The 19936-nt window shown below is 47.7% G+C and overlaps 1 protein-coding gene across 1 annotated transcript in view; it reads right to left on the reverse strand.

Moving 5' to 3' along the window:
• The window catches only part of lef1 (lymphoid enhancer-binding factor 1), a 40600-nt gene that overhangs the window by 2644 nt on the left and 18020 nt on the right, over positions 1–19936 (reverse strand). The window contains exons 4-10 of the mRNA XM_071916119.2: positions 15390–15522; positions 12465–12555; positions 11140–11259; positions 10144–10306; positions 9203–9310; positions 7377–7425; positions 6620–6661 (exon numbers count right to left, since the gene is read on the reverse strand). Of these exons, the coding sequence (XP_071772220.1) occupies positions 6627–6661; positions 7377–7425; positions 9203–9310; positions 10144–10306; positions 11140–11259; positions 12465–12555; positions 15390–15522 (699 nt within the window). The 3' untranslated portion in view covers positions 6620–6626. The remainder of the gene's footprint in view (positions 1–6619; positions 6662–7376; positions 7426–9202; positions 9311–10143; positions 10307–11139; positions 11260–12464; positions 12556–15389; positions 15523–19936) is intronic.

Consider the following 19936-nt stretch of genomic DNA (forward strand, 5'->3'; position numbering starts at 1 on the left):
TCAGCTGAGCCCTGCTAGACACTCCATCCCAACACTCAAAAGTCTTACACACACACACACACATACACACACACACACACATAAACACCACCCTCCAGACTGCTTTACCACATGTGGATAAAAGGGAACAGGATAGAGGCCACCTTTCCCAAGGAGAGCTGACCCTGAGCTGCACAGAGGAGAAGCTGAGAGCAGCACAGCACAGAGAGAGAGAGAGAGGGGGAGAGAGAGAGAGAGAAGGAGCCCCTGTCGCTTTTATTTACCTCCGCCGCCCTCCCTCTTTTCATCCCAGGATCTCAAAGCGGGCCCGCACGCCCGGCACTGCACCCCGTTTCCTGGGGAGCATTTTTCCTTCCCCCGCCGCAGACATGAAAAGCACTGGCCTTCCTGCCTGGGGAAGAGGCCTGAGGGGCTGCCGGGTGAGTAGTGTGTGTGTGTGTGTGTGTGTGTGTGTGTGTGTGTGTGCAAGTTTCAGAGAGAGTTGGTGGTAACGGCCGGGGTGTGTGCTGTGTGGTGGTTGGTTGTAGGGGGCACCGGGCCAGCGCTTCACAAGGTCCGCCCGACACACAAACACTGGGATTCAGGAGCAACTTGACCCCTCCTCTCCCTAACCTCCCTCCATCTCCTCCTCCTCCCTCCACATTAGTGCTCAGGAATGCCGGCTGGACCTTTTTGCAGGAAATGAAACGCTCCTCTGTTCAGAGGGCTAGAGAAGGTTGACTCCCCCCCCCCCCCCCCCCACTCTTCCCTCTCTCTCTCCCTCTCTCTCTCTCCAATTCCTTTCCCTCTACGAGACGGAGGGAGGAAGGGAGGGGGGAAAGAGAGTCCGACAAGCTCTCGCCCAGCTTTTGAAGTGTGGGAGGTTAAGATAACTGGCACGGCCTCGCGTCTCAATCGCTGCTTTCACCTCCCAGGCCAAATCAAAGCACCCGCAGCTGGGGCCCGCCCGCCTTATAGCCCCCTAACCCCCACCCGCCCCCCACCCACCCGCCCACCTCCTCAACGCCCTCCCTACACAGAGCTCTGGGGTTTCTTTTGGTGCCATTAAAAAGGAAAACACCGCCGACAAATTACTCTAAAAATAAGCCAAGTGGAGAGAGGTGTCTCCAGCACAGGCTGAGGTGTAGACTTTACCATGGCAGAGGAGAGAGGGGAGATTTGGAAGACAGAAGGAGAGGGGAAAGACTGAGAGGAGACGGGTTGAGAAATAAAAAGCAATAGTTGTGCAAGAGAAGAAAGGATGCGTCAGATCAGTTGGCTTTTAGATGCCTGGTCCTAACCACTAAGTCAAAAACCAGGGACAAAATGGTCCTAGTTTAATAAGAAAATTGGTTCACAGGTTACAGGAACGTTAAGTCTCTACACTGTGGGCAATTGGCATTTAGTGTTTGAGACAGAAACTGTACCAGAACTGATTGAGTATGGAGTGGATGAATGCTGAGATGGTTGCCTTTCTTTCTTTTATTTCAACCTGAGATGTAATAATAAACTAGGTGCCAAACCTTTTTCACATCATTCACCGAGTTCATTTCAGCCTGGCGCAGACGAATAGAACTGGAAGGTCTAGCAAGGAAAAGTGCGGACATTTAGATTAGAGGCCGGTGCAGTGGCCTGTCTTGGCAAGTGACCTTGGCCTGGATAGTACAGCTGGCTTTGGCGACACCTTCCAAAGCAGTCTCCGCTCTATAAAACTGTGGTAGTGCTGCTCCGAAGGACACGAGGGGGAAAAAAAAAGTATGAACGGGGTAATAAAAAAAGCACCTGGAAGAGAAAGCAGTGTTTTAAACAAACTGCTTTGTTCTGTCAGCACTTTCTTCGGCTCAGAGACATTGAACATAAAAAGCACCCCCTCCACCCCCTAAATGGTAAAGGCTTTGAAAATTTTAACCTCCAACCAAAAGGCAGGCGCAGGGATTTTGTATCTTTTCTATAGGGGCTATCAAAAACTGACAACTCAGTCACAAGGGACTCAAAAAGAAAAGGGTAAAGAGAAGAGGAGAATGGAAGATGGTGTCTGTGCGCAATATTGGAGAGCAGGGAAGGGTGGGGCTTGGCTGTGGTCGAAAGGGGAAAGGGGAGGGGGAGCCACCAAAACCCCAAACCTCAGGCATGTGTGGGTGAGACTGGGGGAGGACAGGAGGGTCTAGGAGCAAGGGGGGAAGAGTGTGGGGCTGGTGGGAAGGGGGGGGGGGGGGGGGGGTGTTGCCCACATCTGAGGCGGCATCGCTGGGGGCCCGGGCAGCTGAAGTCTGGCCAAGTGCCGTGTGCCCCCGCACAGCACAGCCTGAGCTGCTGCAGGCCAGGGGGGTGAGGGGGGTGAGGGGGGTGGGGGGGTGAGGGGGGTGGGGGGTGGGGGTTGCGGCACGTTCAAAGAGCCTGCACAATGACTGCTCCCTCCGCTGTGGTCTCGCTTCAAAGGCCTCCACCGCCACTCACATTCACCATCAGGATGGAGGAGAGGAGCAGGGACGAGGGGAAAGGGAGGAGGAGCAAGAACGAGAGGAAAGGAAGGAGGGGGGAAAAAACAAGGCAGTAGAAGAGAGTGCAGGAGGAGGAGGACGGAGAAAAAAAGAGAGATGGAGCAGGCGTTGAGGTTTTGCCTTCTTTGACAACGGACAGATTCGGGCACATCGCAGCACAGGATTTAGGGTAAAATAAAAAACCAACACTGCTTCGTTCGGCCCCTCTATCCTCTTCCTGTCTGTGCCATGTGTTACCTGGGGGCCTTTCATTCAGAGATAAGCATCTCACCAGGGGGGCGTTTTATAAGGTCACATATCTCCGCCTCTTCCAAAAGGCTGCAGCGCCTCAAGGTGCCACAGGGGCGAAGTGGGGGGGGTGTGGTGGAGAGAGAGAGAGAAAGAGGAAGTGGAGAAGACATTACAAAAAGCCAACAGACTGGACCCTCATACTGTTACTGCAGCTGGCCAAACCACAACACAATAGGCCCGTGACTCAATCAAAACACATTTCCAGCCCCAGTCTAAACAATGGAAGCACCATAAGTGCATTTTCTCACATGTAAACATGGGCCTGTAAGAGGTCCTCCCCTCCCCGCTTTTACGGGATTTCTTCAAAAGTTTCAAATGGGGTAGCAAGTCAAAAGTTTAAGTCCAGGATCAGACAATATTTTTACTGAAAAAGATGGCTACTTCTTAGCTCATACCACACCTGCATACTTCAGTGTTTGACATCCTGCCACCCTCTGGAAGTCCATATACTAAGTTGCTGAGAGGGCTATTTTTCTTTACAGAGAAGGCTTTGTGGGGGCGAGGGCAGTGGGGGAGTGAGAGGACTGTGGGGGGAGAACATTTCCGTTTCTATTTCCTACCCACGGTAACATTAGCCGGGGCGTCGCTCTGATTTATGCTTAAGCCCCCCACCCCCCCAAACTATTTTTTTTTGGTGAAGAACAGTTTTAAAAACATCCTCTCATCTCCTGTGAGCCGCTCAGAGCGAGACCCAGAGTGGCTCGCGATCCGGATCCCATCCCCAATTATCCCAGGTCACTAATAAGGCGGGGTGTGGAGGCACTGGGCTGTGCCGCTGTGGCCTAGAGGCACGGCGCCAAATTGAAACGGCTCGGGAAATACAGGCAGACACAGAACCTTGCCTAATTGCAGCTGGAGAGTGTGGCTGGCTGCTTGAGAGAGAGAGGGGAGGGAGAGAGAGAGGGAGAGAGAGAGGGGTACAGAGAGTGATGAGGGTCTGAGAGAGAGAGTGAGAAGATGAGAGGCAAGCCTATAGAGAGAGAGAGAAAGAGAGGGAGGGGGGGAAATGAGGGACAGAGACTGTGAAGGATGAGTGGCAGTGGAGTGAGATTGGGTAAACTCAGAAGTCTCTAGAATAAGAGGGATTTTCTTTTGGCCCTTTCCCTCCCCTCTCTTCTCCCCTCCTCCCCTCCTCGCTCATCAAAGTCTTGACAGCGGACTTCTGCCTGCACACATCTGAGGGAGCAGGGCCGGGGCACGGCAGAGACAGAGAGAGAGAGAGAGAGAGAGAGATGGAGATGGAGGGAGAGAGTAGCCACCAAAGCTCCCGCTCGAACAGCGCTTTCTTTCATGATGTGGGACCAGGACGTGTGGTTAGAAATGACCCTGCTGCACCTCAACACACTGACCGGACTGTAATAGCAGTAAAATAACATATTTTAAAAAACCTAGATATCCTGGGCTACATTAATATTCCCTCGAAAAAGAAAACCAAACATATGGTTGAAAAATGGGACCTCTTGCACAAGAATATGGCGAAATTCACGTTACCCTCGTTGAGATGTCCATTATCCAACAAACGGGCACGTTCATAAGAGCTGGAGCTTGATGAGTCACGCACACGTCGAGATTTTATGGTGGTTTGCGAGTGTTTGCGACTCCCGTGGCCCTCGCCAGCCAGATTAAAAAGCCACCTTTGTTAGAGTGTCTCCCCCCTGTGAGAGAAATGTGCAGCGGCTGAAAAAAGGGAGAAAGCCTAGAGGGCATGTGTGTGTCTCGGCCAGATAACTATCTCAAAGGCTGTGAATCAGTGGGCTTAGTCAGACAAAAGGCTAACAGCAAGGGAGGAAGGGAGAAAGAGAGAAACAAAATAAAGAAGAGCAGGATTCAGAAACAGAGCGAGGCGAGGGAGAATGGAAACGGGGAAACGCGTACACAGGCAGTGTGGATGTAAGAAAAGAGGAATGGGAGGGGAACGGAGGGGAGGAGAGGAAGAGATGGAAACCCTAATTTCACAATGTCAAAGTAATGGCTTCTCGGAGTGCTGTGAGACTGTGGTGGGAGCCAGCTGTGTGGCGGGCCCAGTGTTTGACATGCTAAAGATAACAAAGAGAACCAACTTCGAGCCATAAAACACGGCTCAAAGACTCGACTCCTGGTTTGCCTCACAAGCAGAAAAACTCAGCACAAGCCGTAAAATATGTATTATGTCAATGTATTATTACAATTATCCCTTCATGAAATCTTTACTTCTGTTTTAGTTTCTTATGCTGAATGATCATTACGAATGTACGTGCACCATCCAAAACAAACAAAAAAACATCTAACTGAGCAAATATTCTCAAACTGTTTGAACCATCGTACAAAAAGTGTAACCCTGGTAAAAAAAAAATTCTAAAAATGTGTATTCAAAATTAACTAATTAACACATAATATAACAAATTTCCTGTCAGCTTTCTAATGCAGGGGAGAGATAGATGGGATAGAGACTAGAGTAGATGAAAAGAAATAGACAAACAAGTTCATTTAAAGATGTTTTTTGGCGTCTACACCAAGCTAACCTCAATCCAGCTCTTTGGGATCTGCATAAATTGAGGGCTTGGGGAGTAGTGGCAGTATCCTCGGTATTATGCATATTAGTTTAAGGCTGTCACTGAGAATCAGCAAGGGTGTCCATCCCGCTGCGGCTAGGCCCTGCTAATTATTGGATCAGAGATAAAGTGCTTTTTAGCGCTCACTCTCTGCGCTTTGAAAACGGGGCTGTGGCGAAAAAAGAAAAGCGGCCCAATTTTGGGTTCAGAGAGAGCCACTGGGTCAGGAATCGATCAAGTGGAAAACCTTTGTCTGGTTGCGGCGATTTCGTCATAAGACCAGATTTGTCACATCTGCCGGCTTTTTGCTGCTGCCGAAAGAGAGCGGAATAACAGGATGCTACCAGACTCACAGGGAGAGAGAGAGAGAGAGAGAGAGAGAGAGAGAGAGAGAGAGAGAGAGAGAGAGAGAGAGAGAGGAGAGAGAGAGAGAGAGAGAGAGAGAGAGAGAGAGAGAGAGAGAGAAGAAAGAAATGCCACACATTGGGAGATGCTGTCCTTAATCTTTCTTCCTTTTGACACATGATGAGAATAGGTGACAATTCAGTGAGCAGTCGCAATACATCTTTCAACATATCTTTCAGAATGTAAGAAAAAAAGACTACAAAGTGCCTTTGTTATCTATTTTAGGTGCACTCGTTCAGATACCATGAAATGTTATTAAGTTATAGCATCTCATTAAGTTCCTGAGCTGCTGAACTCTGCTCTCCTTCACATAGTCAACACATGTAGTCCATATGGGGCTGCTGGGCTGAGAAGGATCTGATATCTTAGCCTGCACCAATAGTAAAAAAAAGAAATGTTCTGGGCAAGTACAACAGTTTTCAAATGTATTATTTAGTCCATGTTTAGAAAACACAGTGAATGAGCTGTACAAGTTAAGTAATATTTCTTTTGTTTGGACATTTTTCTAACACGTCATGGAAGAAAAGCAAACCATACACTGCTGACAGAGCATATGACCTTTCATCCACTACTCCTCACACAAAAGACCCAACATTGGATTGACCAGTTCAACATACACACACGTATCCACATACATACACACACACACACACACACACAAACACACACACACACACACGCACAGAAAATCCAATGCCCATTGTGCTGAGCCCATTGAGCAAACTAGACACACAAAGCACAATCCCTCTTCAGGCCTTAACACCACTGACACAATGACTATGGTGAGGTTAGGGTGGACCTTTTTAGGATTAGTCTGTGAGGACACACTCTCAAGTCAGTGTTTAGCAGTTTAAAAAGACTTGACATATATTGAACAGGACCAGACAGGGAGGGGATAGAGGGTTGTCTTACCATTTTCTCAGATGTACGCCGTTTTCATTCTCTGGCCTGTACCTGCAGAAAATGGCATCTTTTTTAAAATTTGAGGTATCTGGACGGCATAGCTCTCAACCGTCCTATATGGCCTATACAGTGTGGCCTATACAGATAGACCAAAAAAAATATACTGACATTTTACTTCAGATATAATTCTCAGTGAATTACAGTTGCAGTGTAGAGAGGGGGCTAAAAGCACAGCTAAACAAGGTCAGCAGAAAGACATACTGTAGTGCAGCAGGCAGACAAATAGTGCAAAGCCCAGAACCGGCAAGGAGTCAAGTAGAATGGACAGACTAATCCCAAAGTAGGTGCAATGTGTGAAGACGGAGATGAGAGAGGAAGGGGACAAACGGATGGAGGGACGTGTACAAAGAAGGCGCCCTAAGAAAACTCACTGAGTGACAATGCTGCCTGCACAGAACCAGCTAAGCAACCCAGTCTACTAAGGCTAGAATGAGGATAGTGGGTCACATTGGTGTGTGTTTATCACAAGCACAAGGCACACCTGCTTCTCCTTAAGTCAGCCTTACAGGAGTTTGTGACGGTCTAGAGGGAGAAGACTTTTTTTTTTTTACAGCTTTGTGGCCTGTGTGTGTTATAGAAGAAATGCAGCAACATACAGAGAAGATACAGAGAAGAGGACATGTATTCTACGGGAAGACGGTGCTGCTCACAGCCTCGAGATGCGACAGACAGGTAACAGAAGGCACTGAAAGGAGCGGTTGGTTACCTGCGGCCGGTTCCTGGATCTTCTCCCTCTTCCGCTTCTTCTTCTTTCCCTATAAAATATCCAGGTGAACGCATAAAGTGTGGCTCCAGCACTCACTCTCACTAGACCACTCTTATGTCCTGCTGCTGATTGCCATGTTCACTCATCCCCTGCTGGGCATCCGACCAGCATCTCCTGGCCTCCGGCCCGCTGCAAGTCACCACGCTGAGGGGGGTGGACCAATAGTCTACTCTGTTGCTGTTCTACCTTTTCTCACTTGGTTTGGATGATTACCTTTGAACTTGTAGGAAGTTCAAATGAAGTTACCTTCAGTGTGTGGTCTCCAATGCTGCTGCGACCACTCTGTATCAATACTCCTTACCACCACTGTTATGCAGAGCTTTGAAGTCCTTCTAATGACAAACATTAATATGGAGTGCAATTAAAAATGCTCACTACAATTAGGCCAGTCTAGCTCAATGACTGTGAAGAGCATCACTTTTTCCAGCGAGGTGGTGGGAGTGTGTAAGGATTTATAGCTTATGCTAAATCCCCAGGGGGGAGACTATAGGTATAGATAGCAGCGTAGAGTCGTTCTAGTCAAATATGAGCAGCACTTTGGTTTCCTGCTGCAAAGTCTGCTAATCCACTTATTCATGAGCTAATCTGCCTTCTACTGCTGCGGCAGACAGGGAGAAGAGGGAGAAGGGAGACCAAGTGAGAGTGGGTGAGGGAAAGGATGAGAGGGGGGATACAGAGCAAAACTATGAATGCTTCACGCTCTCTATGCCAGTGTGTACCTATTTTGAGTGTTTCCAAGCATGATATATTGCCTGTATTCAGCGAAAGATTTTGTTTGTGGGAGGGGACACAAAATAGTGCTTACTCCATTATCCAGAGGTTGCAGAACTGACTCTTTCACTTTAAACACATTGTTTCCCTTTTTCTTAGTACGCCAAGTAAAAAGTCCTTCCTGTAGTGAGCCTTTTTTTTTCTCTACCTGTCAAATAGAGTTGTAGTAAACAAAGCTAGGAATTAAATTGGAACTGGGCTAACTGTCACTAGCTGATGTTGTGTAGTCTTTCACTGTGCTGTGCTTCAGTGGGAGCAGCGGTGTGGAGCTGTCTCCCCCTCAGCGAGGCGTCTTGGCAGCGGAGCGGTGGAGGCAGAAGGAGAGGGATGCCGTCGGTGTCCGAGGGGAGGCAGATAAACACCACAAAGCACTTTGGTGGTGGAGTGAATGTGAGTGCTGGAGCCACACTTTTAATAAAGGCAGGCGCTCTCTCACAATTGCATACACACCGCATGCTCACGAAACAGATTCGGCTATTTCCAAGCACACAGACTGTAATATACATGGAAAGCAGACAAACATCTTAAGTACACTAAAAGCCTTCCAAATTCACAAACAAAATGGGCACCTACAGGAGCAAAGGTTGGTGTTGTTGTATGTTGTTATATGTGTAATCCAAACACCTCAACCCCAATCTAACAGTTGCTTTTTACATCCAAAGCTCCACACTGATATGGAACATCAAAGACTAGCATAACCATTACCAGGCACTTTTCAGTCAGTGTCGCAATAATAATGTCCATGATACTACAATCCATTTTTGTGCGGATGGTAATGTGAACAGTGAATCAGAGTGCTATGAATTACACATTAGGCTGAAACAAAGGGTCTATAAATGGACACCATTAGCATGGAGCAGACTAGTGCGAATTAGTGTGTCGTTATTGTGTGCCATTTTAAGAACAAGGCATGCTACGCTGACAAAAACAGACGAGATAAATCAACATACACACACGCACACACACCTCTGCCAATCTGTTCTGTTGATACTTACATAATTGTCTCGGGCAGACCAGCCTGGGTAGAGCTGCATGTGGAGCTGCCGTTCCTTGCGGGCTAACTCATAATACTTAGCTTGCTCTTCCCGAGATAAAGCATGCCACTGTTTCAGTACAAAGGAGATTAGGGGAAAAAAGAAAAAAAAATAGCACACAGTCAATTACTGGCATGCACTTGCATGTTCCCTCCAAAGAGAAGTGTGCTAGTGTTTTGCTCAAAAAAAAAAAAAAAGAAAAATTCCTTTTCAACTTCCAAACGTTTGGTGTAGAAAAAAGGGGGTAAGAGAGAAACACAGAGTAAGGGGGAACCATGATGAAGAGATTAACATGCACAAGAGTCAGCGAGAGGGAGAAGAGAAGAAAAAAAAAACTTTGATTTCATATCAAAACACTGGTTCCAATTTAGCAGCGCTTTTTATTCAAACTATGTCAGCGAGCAATTACCCTATGCAGGCCACAAACTAGGCTTTGCTGTGGCTGGCTGCCTCAACCACTAGGCCTATTCGTTAAGGCTTTTAACATGGCTCTGTGGTTCCACTCTTTTCCCAATCCTCAAAAGGAACAAATTTTGTCATTTCCAACCGTGCCATTATCCAGGCATATTTTATTAAAGCCAATTTGATTAAATGTCAGTTAGATAGGCAGTCTGTATCTGTACTGGTGAGAGGGACATAACAGGCTAGGGCAATCATTACGACAATGATCATGACGGGTCCTTCAAAGAGCCTCTATGTTAATAGAGGGAGGATTTTTGTACTTTTTAAACTAATTGGGCCTGGATAGATAGTCCATGCAGCCTCTTCAAACCTGCTGGTTGGGAATGTGACCTCTTGGCTATTTAGCTCAACCAACAGAGATATACGACAGCGTGCCAGTGAGACCGGGTATAAAGGGTATAAAGGGTATGCTCTGGGTATAGAGAAGCGGCGCGGCCTACCCTCCGTCCCAGGATCTGATTGATGGCGGCACTCTCCTTCAGCGTGCACTCGGCGACCACATTGGCACGCATCTCTTTCATGTAGAGCATGAAGGCGTTTAGCGGCTTCTTGATGTGCGGTCTTTTGGGCTCCTGCTCCTTTCTCTGTTCGTGCTGGGGTTTCCTGTCAAAACAATAGTACAAAAAACAACCGGGATGGAGGTAAAGACGAGGAAGAAAAGAATGGCAATAAAACGGGAGAGGAAAAAAAAAAAAAAAAAGAGCAGGGCAACAGAGGAGGGAAATTGTGGTGGCGCGATGGCGACAGAAGCAGCGAGGGTCTGGTTGCTCTCAGCCAATGGTGAGACTGCGTGAGAGGGGTTGCCACGCCATGGGCCCCTGCCCCAGCCTTTAATCATGTGCAGTTGTACAGTCGCAGCCTTTCAAGCGGAGAGATTACTTCACCAGTAATGGCAACCAAACCTTCTTGTCCACAGCACATTGGCAATCGCTTAGAACCAAATGCTGAAGCTCACACACTCACACACACTCTGCTCTCGACTCACTTTCTAATAACCATTTTGATACCAATACAGTCTTAGTATGATGATGGCCATGAATAATGGAAATATCAGTGATAACCACTTCAGGGCGCTCAAAGCACTTCCCACTAAATGGGGGATGTGAGTTCGGTTCATCCAAGCCCTAATCTCAGACCTGTATCTGTTGCTGGCTAAGTGTGTTGTGATCCCTGAGGCCAAATGAAGCATGGGCCCGTTATCAGTAGAGCACGGGCCCTTGCTGCTTATCTGCTCCCATCAAGGGAATGGGAACAAGGCTCTGACAGAGGGGTTTGTTCAGCAATGGCCCACTGCAGTGGCTGAGTGCACAAATACCTGGAAGTATGTGGTCTCAGAATGCCGCCGATAGCCGGGGCGCGGGAGGAGTGCAGGCTTCATCGTTAAAAAGCGCGAGTGAGTGCGTTTGATTAAAAGGTGTTTTGTTTGAGGGACTCACATGTGCATGAGGTCTGTTTCATGCTGGGGCTCGTGTTTGACCTGTGGGTTGACGATGGCCGGGTGGGGGATCCCCGTGGCATGGGGACCTGGGGGGCCGGGCACCATGTGGTGTGAAAACCTGCAATAACAGCACACAGCGTGCACTTTGATGAACAATAGAGGAGGAGGAAGAGCAAAGAGCACTTTTCACGTATGCATGTTATACGTCAAGTAAGGAAAAACACAGCAGAAGTAAGGATTGCGCACATGTTGACAGCACGCACGCACATAAGGCAACAAATCCATGCGCACAGACACTTATTTGCTTGAGTGATGTTTAGAAATGACATTTCAGCCACAACACACAAGATAAAGATGATGCCGAGGGATGGCGTCACTGGCTGTGGTTCCTTGTGTGAGCCTTTGGGGTGAACGCGTCTCTTTGGAGCTCCATTAGCACTGACTGGTGATGAGCTAATGGAGCACTGATCTAATTAACCTCTTTCCCACAACATTATGCTGCAGACAGTAAACAAGACCATGTGCACAGCATCACAAACATCCTGAAAACTCCCTGAAATTCCAAATGTTGACTGATAAGTACGGTTATGTGGGGATTTGCATTTACTCAGTTTCAAGGGAGTGTTTGGTTTTTTCTGTGTGTGTGTGTGTGTGTGTTGGGGGGGGTTGAGGAAGCACAGGAGGAGAGCATCTGGGCTTGAATCGTCGCCTGATCCTGCACCTCACATATGGATTCACTCACAGCGTGCCTGAAGCGCTGTCTATACCAGCATCACGCTGACAGAGAGAGAGATCGGGGGGGGGGAGACAGTATGAGCGAGGGAGACACACTTAGGGAAGGGGGGAAAAAGGAAGGAATGGAAGAGACAAGAGTAGCATGAAAAGGGCAGAAAGAAAGAGGGCAAGAGATGGATAAAAAAAAACGACACACACTGAATTAAAAAAAGAGTGTTTTGCAAACATGAAGTGAGGCCGCGAGAGAAGTACTTCCAGAAATCTTTGAAGGGGGTAAGCAGCCATATGGTTATGCGGGGGCACGTATGTGGTGATGTGTGTTTGACATGTGCTGGGCACACAGAGGAGCAGTGTGGCTGAAGCCGCAGCAGCAGCGGCGGCAGGAGGAGGAGGAACAGCCAGAGGCAGACCTCCCCCTCTGCAGGCCGGCGCTGGAGGACCGCCTCGCCCCGCTCCATTCAGTACACAAGGCTAGAACAGTGTCAGTGAGAGAGAGTGTGCGTCTGATGGGAAGAGACAGGGTGGTAATTGCTCCGTGTTTACATGAATCAACTGTGCGTGCTATGCCTTTGTCTGCGAGTGACTCACCATCCTAGTGGTGGCGTGATCTGCCCCACTCCTCCAGGAGACAGGGAGTAGAAGTTGGGCATGTCGGGCCCGGGGTGATGCCTCTGCATACCTGCAGAGAAACAATGGTAGACTCCTGTTAGATCCACAAGATCCAGAGATCTTGTACGGTGAACAACAATGGCGTTTTAAACCTGTTATCAAGAGCACCACAATCACCGATTCACACTTTTCTCATCACGCCTAACTACAAGGCAAGGGTGATGCATCTAGCTTGAGCATGCGTCTCGTCATTATCAACCAATAGAAGAAGGATAATATTTTGCCTCTCCAGTGTGTTTCAGTATCTTTAAGCTGGTTAATTGAGGCTGTCTCTTTGTGGCAAAGGCTGCAGCTCTCCCTGTAGAGATGGGATTGACTGGGACTGACTGTCAGTGGATCTTCAGGACTAAGCTGCTCCATCTCCATCTAGACTGCTCCTACTGGGCTTCAAGGTCGAGGGCTCCCCAGTTTGTAAGGAGACGTACATAGAATGGAGCAGTGGGATGATTAAAACTGAACACTGTCTAACGTCTATAATGACGTCTGTCTTGTTGAATAATGTCAAATTGTTTGTCCCTTTAAAGCACGACAAGTCATGTTGGAGAGTCTACAGAAATGAGAATTAGAATATATTGTGCACACACAGGCACATGGAATGTGCCTACACATGTGCGCGCATACACACACACACACAAGAAAAGAGGGCAAATGCCTCCAGATTAGCACCATCTTCTAATCCCTGCTGGAGCCAGGCTTTTTTCCTCTTCTCCCTGCCTCTATCTTTCTCTTCCTCTTTCTCTCTCCAGGCTGTGGTCTAAAGGGGCCTCCCTCCTCGGAGAGGCCGGGCGAGCGGGGGGCTTATATCTCCAAAGCCAATGTTGCAACGCCGGATTCATAGCGAGCACAGCACTACCCCCTGCCCACTAATCCACCACCTCGCACTCCTTAGGGCCCTCCTAAGGGCAGGAGGGAAGGAGGCAAGGAGCGAGGCAGGGAGGGAGATGGAGAGGGGCTCAGGCGTGTTAACCTTGTCACTCACACCCCTAAGGTGCCTAATTACTCACTCCCCTTTCACACGTTCCCGTCGACACCCAACACCGTTTCACCCTCGCATTTCCTCTCAGAAAACAGGGCAACAACAACCACGTGATTGTCATTGTAAAACCTGGAAATAATCTACATTTAGATTACTGTTCCATTTTAGACTCCCTTATATTTTTTTTGTAAGAAATTACAATGCAAGGTTGAAATGTAAAATGTTCAAAGCCCCCCTACTCCCCCCCCATCCCCCCCGCTCGACCTTCGGTCCCGCATTGCGGCCCTACGCATATTAAAGCTCATAATGAGAAAATCCATGATTGTTTTTCATAATTAACGAGCAGATCAAAGTCTTGAGCCCACTAAGGAAGGCAGAGCAGCAATTGGTCGATATGAGAGAGAGGGAAAGAGACAGGGAGAGAGAGAGATTTCGTTTTCATAAGCATCGTCAGCTTAGCTTTACTGGTATAGAGGCGTGAAAATGCCTAGGGAGTTCATTTGCAGCTAATTCTTCACCAGATCTCTTGGACATGGATTTACTGTTCTATGGGCTGTGAGTGTGGGGATCAAATATAGAGTGAAAGACTCCCTCCAGGGGCTCCCGCTGCTCTCCAGCGTTTGTCACCAGCTCTCATGCTGGATCCCCCAAGGACTGGCAAGACCAACATGAACACTAAACTAAACTGGAGAGCATTGCCTCATAAATTGTACTAGATAACAACAAATTTCTGAAATCTTACCAATCACATTTATGTGTGTGTGCGTGCATATAAGTGCATGAATGTGTACAGCGTTTTTATTACTCAGTTCCGTGTCAACATCACTCTTTCCTGCTTCTATTAACAAAATATTCAACAAAATGTGTCTGCTGCATGATTCTTCTGACATATGTGGAGCACAGTTTCTTTATACGTCTCATTCCCTTCATCTCATTCGGCTGTGTACTCTTGTGATCAGTTCTACATTGTTATTTATAGCTTGTCCCTCAGAACCTCCCTGCCTCATCAACATCATCGCCTACATCCCGTCTGCTCCCTCTCCTCCTTTTCGACTGGCAGCCGGAGGAGAAGAAAGGCAAGAGAAGAGACAAGGTGCGGGACAGCACTACGGAGGGCCCGTGTCTTTTCACATTCGCGAGAAGCTGCCAGAGACTCCAGCTGCGCAGGGCCAAGAAGCCTGTCCAACCTGCTGAAGAGCTCCTCTGGAGCTGTCAGACTTCGAGCTTGATGTTGTTACTGAGAGACAAAGTGAGGAGAGGGCAGCAGAGTTCACCTTAAGAGAAGATAAGAGGGAGACTTTGCAGTGTCACATTTTGGTTCGCTTTTGGGATACTCTATTCATCCCTGACAGTGTTGGGTGGTAGGGATGTCATGATACATTCGGTTTGATCACTATATTTTGAGGAAAATCAAAATCAAATATGACTGAAAAAAATCCAAAACAAATAAACAAAAGCAAAAATCAAACCATAAACAGGGTGACTACAGGTTTCTACCAGTAAGACCTTTTTAATGCCAGTTCAACTAAAATTTAAAACTAATTTCATCTGCAAATAAGCTGGAAGAGTAAAAAATAAATAAATCAGTGAAGTATACATCTGCACAAGCAGGGAATTTTCTCACTCAACATCAACACTATTTAGTTACCCTGAGCAGTCACACTGAAGCACACAGGCGAGGCGATTTTGTGGCTGTAACAAAGAAGTATTATAGCAACTAATGTAACAAATTACTGCTCTGAGGGAGTAATGAAAGTAGAATATTGCATTTGAAAAGTATTCCTCCTACTCACTACGCCACCCTGCTGCCCCACACTTTGCATGCTGTTGTGTTGTGACATGTCCTGCTCCCTGTGCTTGGTCACTACCTTGTTTGTTGCCGGCATCCTGTGGGTGATGTCCAGAGTGCGGTCCGGGGGCGAAGTGCTCATCACTGTACGTGATCAGCGGGGTGAGCGGGTGGACCGCGTGGGACGGCTGCACCACCGGGACCTTGTTGGACTGAGGAAACAAAAAGAAAGGAAGGAGATTTAAAAAACAATATGTGACAATGATACTTAACGCATGAGCTTCAACTGCTTTGTTCCCTGCGTAGCCGGTGTGCTGAGCTTTAAATATGGCCTCCTTCCCCCGTCACATGGTATGGTGATTGGTACGGCAGATAGGCCTACTGTGCGGGTGGTCTATTGTGCGGTACAGAGCCTTCTTACAGATGTGGGTGAAGCTTAATGATATGGTCAAGAGAAAAAAAAAAAAACATATTCCCACCATTTACAAATGTTCTCTCTCAGCCCTAGCCCAACACCTCAAAAACTTTGTTTAGTCTAGGTCAGCAAGATCGAACCCTTTTCCCTGAAAGAAGCAGGGAAAACAAGTCAAAGAAGTGCATGAACATGTTTGAGACAGCATAAGAGAGAGAGCAGGAGAGAGAGAGAGACACAAACAGAGCAGCAGCGCATGAGAGCGAGCAAGAGAGATAGAGCGAGAGAGGGAGAGAAAGAGAGACCCACAGGGTAGAGTTAGAGCAGAGGTCTTAGGCGGGAGATCAAAGGCAGTCATTAGCTGGTGAATAAGGGGAGTTCATTACAGAGCAAGAGCCGGGGGAAGGAGGGATGAGGGATGGAGGAGGAGGAGAAGGGGGGGTGGTTACGGAGAGAGAGCGAGCGAGCGAGCGAGACAGATGTCTGCAGTGGCACTTAATGCAGGGGTAATCACGTCAACAGTGGCCTGGCCACAGGCCCCCCACTCCTGGGCTGACTCAGAGACCTGCCTCCTGACAACCAAAATAGACCCAGCCAGGCCCGAACCCCAGCCCCAACCCCCAACCCCCAACCCCCAGCCACCAGCGCTTACACGCTTCAGCAGCACTGAACACATGGTAATGCTTAGCCATGCTAAATCTACTATTCACAATCTGAGCCCAGAACTGAGTTGGAGTCAAAATATCACCTCCACAGGATATATGGCTAATCGGAGAGACATCGATTTACCGTTGGTTGAGCCACGTCTAAAAACAGGATTCTCATAAGCTGTGAATCCAAGACAAAAGTTTCATGAAATTGCAATCAAATGCTCAGACAGGAACCGTCATCTAATCAATATTGTGCTTGATGATACTAAACTCATTTTAGTATGAACATAAAATGATGAAGTGACAGCTTAGTCAAAGTGATCTTGACTCGAGTGTTCTTTATTCACTCTCACTTCTTGGAGTCCTGGTGAGGTGTGTGCCAAGGTGACATTCCTGCAGTGCTAATTGGTCGTTGGTGGCCGCCGGACCAAAGACACGACACCCCCCCCCACCCCCCCGCCACACACCACACACACACACACACACACAACCCCCGGACACAAGGGTGGCTGGAATGTCTGTGTTCCCCGACCCTCTCGCAGACTGGCACCACCCTCAACTTAAGACCCCCTCTCCCTCCCCTGCCTTCTGGGAATGTCCTAACTGGGAACACGAAGGGCAGTATTAGTTTGATGTATGTGTGTGTGTGTGTGTGTGTGTGTGTGTGTGTACCCTGGCCAAGGATCTCAGTGTCCACTGCCAAATGGAGCGCCATCCGCCATCAGACTCCTGATCGGATGGAGAATCTCATCTGTTAGAGCCAATTTCTCTCTCAATTCCTCTCTTTTAATACAGGCCTCATATGTAATCCAGCACAAGGAGTTTTCTTCGACCATTATTCCACCTTGTTCCATCCTCGTTTGAGATTATTTTGAACTTTCATAAATTCTAACTAAACTACAGAGTCAGAGTCTGATTCTTTCAGCAACAACCAGGCAAATCCTGCCTGAAAGCTAATGATGCAGTGAAGGCTTTTAAGACCAGCCCAGGTGAGGCAGGTTGTTTGACCCAGGTCAGCCAGAGTCAAAGGTGATGGGATAATCTGTGTGTGGGAGTAGCTGGCCTTATCCCACCAAGAGAGGACTAATGGTAGGGCTGCTAACCCTAAAAGAAGGACTCAGACTCAGACTGGTGCAGCCGGGACATGCCTACACCAGAGGCTAAATGATAGTATTCTCGCCCCTATTACTTTACGCCTCTCCACTGCCATTTGTTACCCTGTGGGAATGAGATAAGAACCTGGAGGATTATCATTTTAGTTTCAAGTCTTCTTCTCTAACGTGTAGCAGAGGAGACAGAAAGAAGAAGGGGTAAAAAAAGAGCTTCACACACACAAAAAATATGGTATTCCATACAAAAAAAATGGTCAAGGTGATTGACTCCTTGGCACCTGTGAAAACCGAGGGGTTTTTCAAACACCCTGATTTGCCATATTGAGAAGCTCTCTTTTGTGCTTTCCCAGTTGCAGCTGTCAAATCCTATTTTTCTCAACTTCTTAATAAACTGCCTCCATTGTGGCTAAATCCACCAGAGAAAACCTGCAGGCCTCTGTGACCAACACAGCATTTACGGACATTTGGGCGCATATTTAAAGAAACTGCATGCCCTACCTTACCTTCACCTTTACTTTCTGCAGAAAACTGAGGCCATAGCATACTGAATTTTATGATATTCTCCAATCTTACATTCTTCTCATTCATTCTTATAGGATAATTGTTTTAGATAAGCAAAATCCACACATGACATGTTTTGACTGTCTCCTCTGAAAGTTCCAGTGAGTACGTGTGATCGGGCGCCATGGAGCCGCCATTTTAATTCTTCCAGGTGGTGTCTTGTGGGCTTGCTGCGCCTTTCTTCTCACTTCCCATCTCTTGCCAAGTTTACACACAAAAAAAAAAAGCCCTACACACTTTGACCAAGCTCCTGGAGGAAGTAGTTGGAGAGCCTCGACTGACCACAGCCGCGAGGGTCACGCCACGTCGCAGCAATTTGATCCCCTCTCATCCCCTTCCTGATTCAAAAAGCCCTCGGCAGCAGCAGTGTCATGATGGAGGGCGGCCATATTGGAGGTCCCTTTTATTGTCGAGGAGAAATAATAGGCTTAGGATCTTTCTATTCATATTTTTCAGAGAGAGCGCAAAGAAGAGAGGCGGCGCGGATTGAAAAGAAAACGTTCCATTTGGAATTTCATAACCAGGCTTGGCCGGCCCTTTTAAAGAACCCCTCAGATGTGGTTTTAAGAGAAATTCATTGTGCGGAACTGGAGCTGGCAGGAAGCCCTCCATGGAGGAGACACTCCAGTGCGTTTCAGCACGGGGAGCCAATGACTTGGCGTGCTGTCTGAAATTGGGGGTGGGGAAGAGAAACGGGATGTTTTGTATGGGGGGGGGGACTAAATTTTTTGACGGCACGGGGGTATCGCTGAGTGTGTATTCTCTCAGATTTTACCAAGATTGTGCCCTGGTTGCTTGGCATGTGTTTGTGTGTGTGTGTGTCTGTGTGGCATATGGGATGCCTCTCTCTCAATATTGCCTTTTTAGCATCTCTCCCTCTCTCCCCTCACAGCATGGCTTTTGTACTCCACTCAATTATCCCACTTCTGCAGAGTGGAGTGGAAAAAAGGGAAAGCGGGAATTTTATAATAATCACTTCCCACTTCTGTAATTTATATGCAATGAGGACTCTTCGCGCCTGCAGCTACAATCAAGTGTGTAGAAACCATGTGAGGTGTTTCACAAACTGTCGGGGAGATGGCAGCTCAAGTGGCGGCTATGGATTCCCATGCTGCTAAATCTTTTCACTAAGAAGCCCTCCTCACCACTTCTCCTCCAAAACCCAAGCTCACCTGCTCACTGCTGGATTCATAACCTCTGGGGGGAAAAGAGATGCACAGAGAATGGGAATAAAAGAGACAAGCGGAAAGAGAAAAGATGAGAGGCGAGAAATTGTTCTATGGCCACTAACTGTGCCATCAAAAGTTTGTTGTTGTTGTTGTAGGTCTCTAATAAAATGACATCATTCCCACCTGAGAAAATCATTTGAAATAATTGTGACTCACTGGCAGAGAGCATACACCCATCCATGATTGTTACAGTCTTGGCTACTGTTTCCAGTGACGATATTCCCATAAAGAGGACAAGATTACACATGGAAAGCCTCTGTAAATGCTGAAACTCAGACTGTAAAGAGAGAGAAGCAAGGGTGTGCCCTGTGCTAAAATCCTATAGAGCCACCCTCAGACCAGGTGTTCACTCTCAGGTGTGTGTTTGTGTGTCTCTGCATGTGTGTGTGTGTTGCCTGACCTTTTCCCAACAAAAGTGAGCAAACATTTCCCCAAAGTGTCTTTATAGCGTGGAAAAGAAAGGGACTCCTCTGCCTCCCTCCCTCCCTCCCTCTTCACCAAAACCAGTGGAGACCAACCTGAGGAAGCTTAAATAAATAACCAATTACCATTCGCAGAGTGGGTTGAACCCCACCAGCTTTGAGTGGAGTGCTAAAAATGGAATGTTTTATTGGCAGGATGGCCCTTTGGCCAGGGGGCTTAATGTAACGAAACCCAATTAA

The sequence above is a fragment of the Centroberyx gerrardi genome, chromosome 3 (assembly GCF_048128805.1).
Source record: "Centroberyx gerrardi isolate f3 chromosome 3, fCenGer3.hap1.cur.20231027, whole genome shotgun sequence".
NCBI lineage: Eukaryota > Metazoa > Chordata > Actinopteri > Beryciformes > Berycidae > Centroberyx > Centroberyx gerrardi.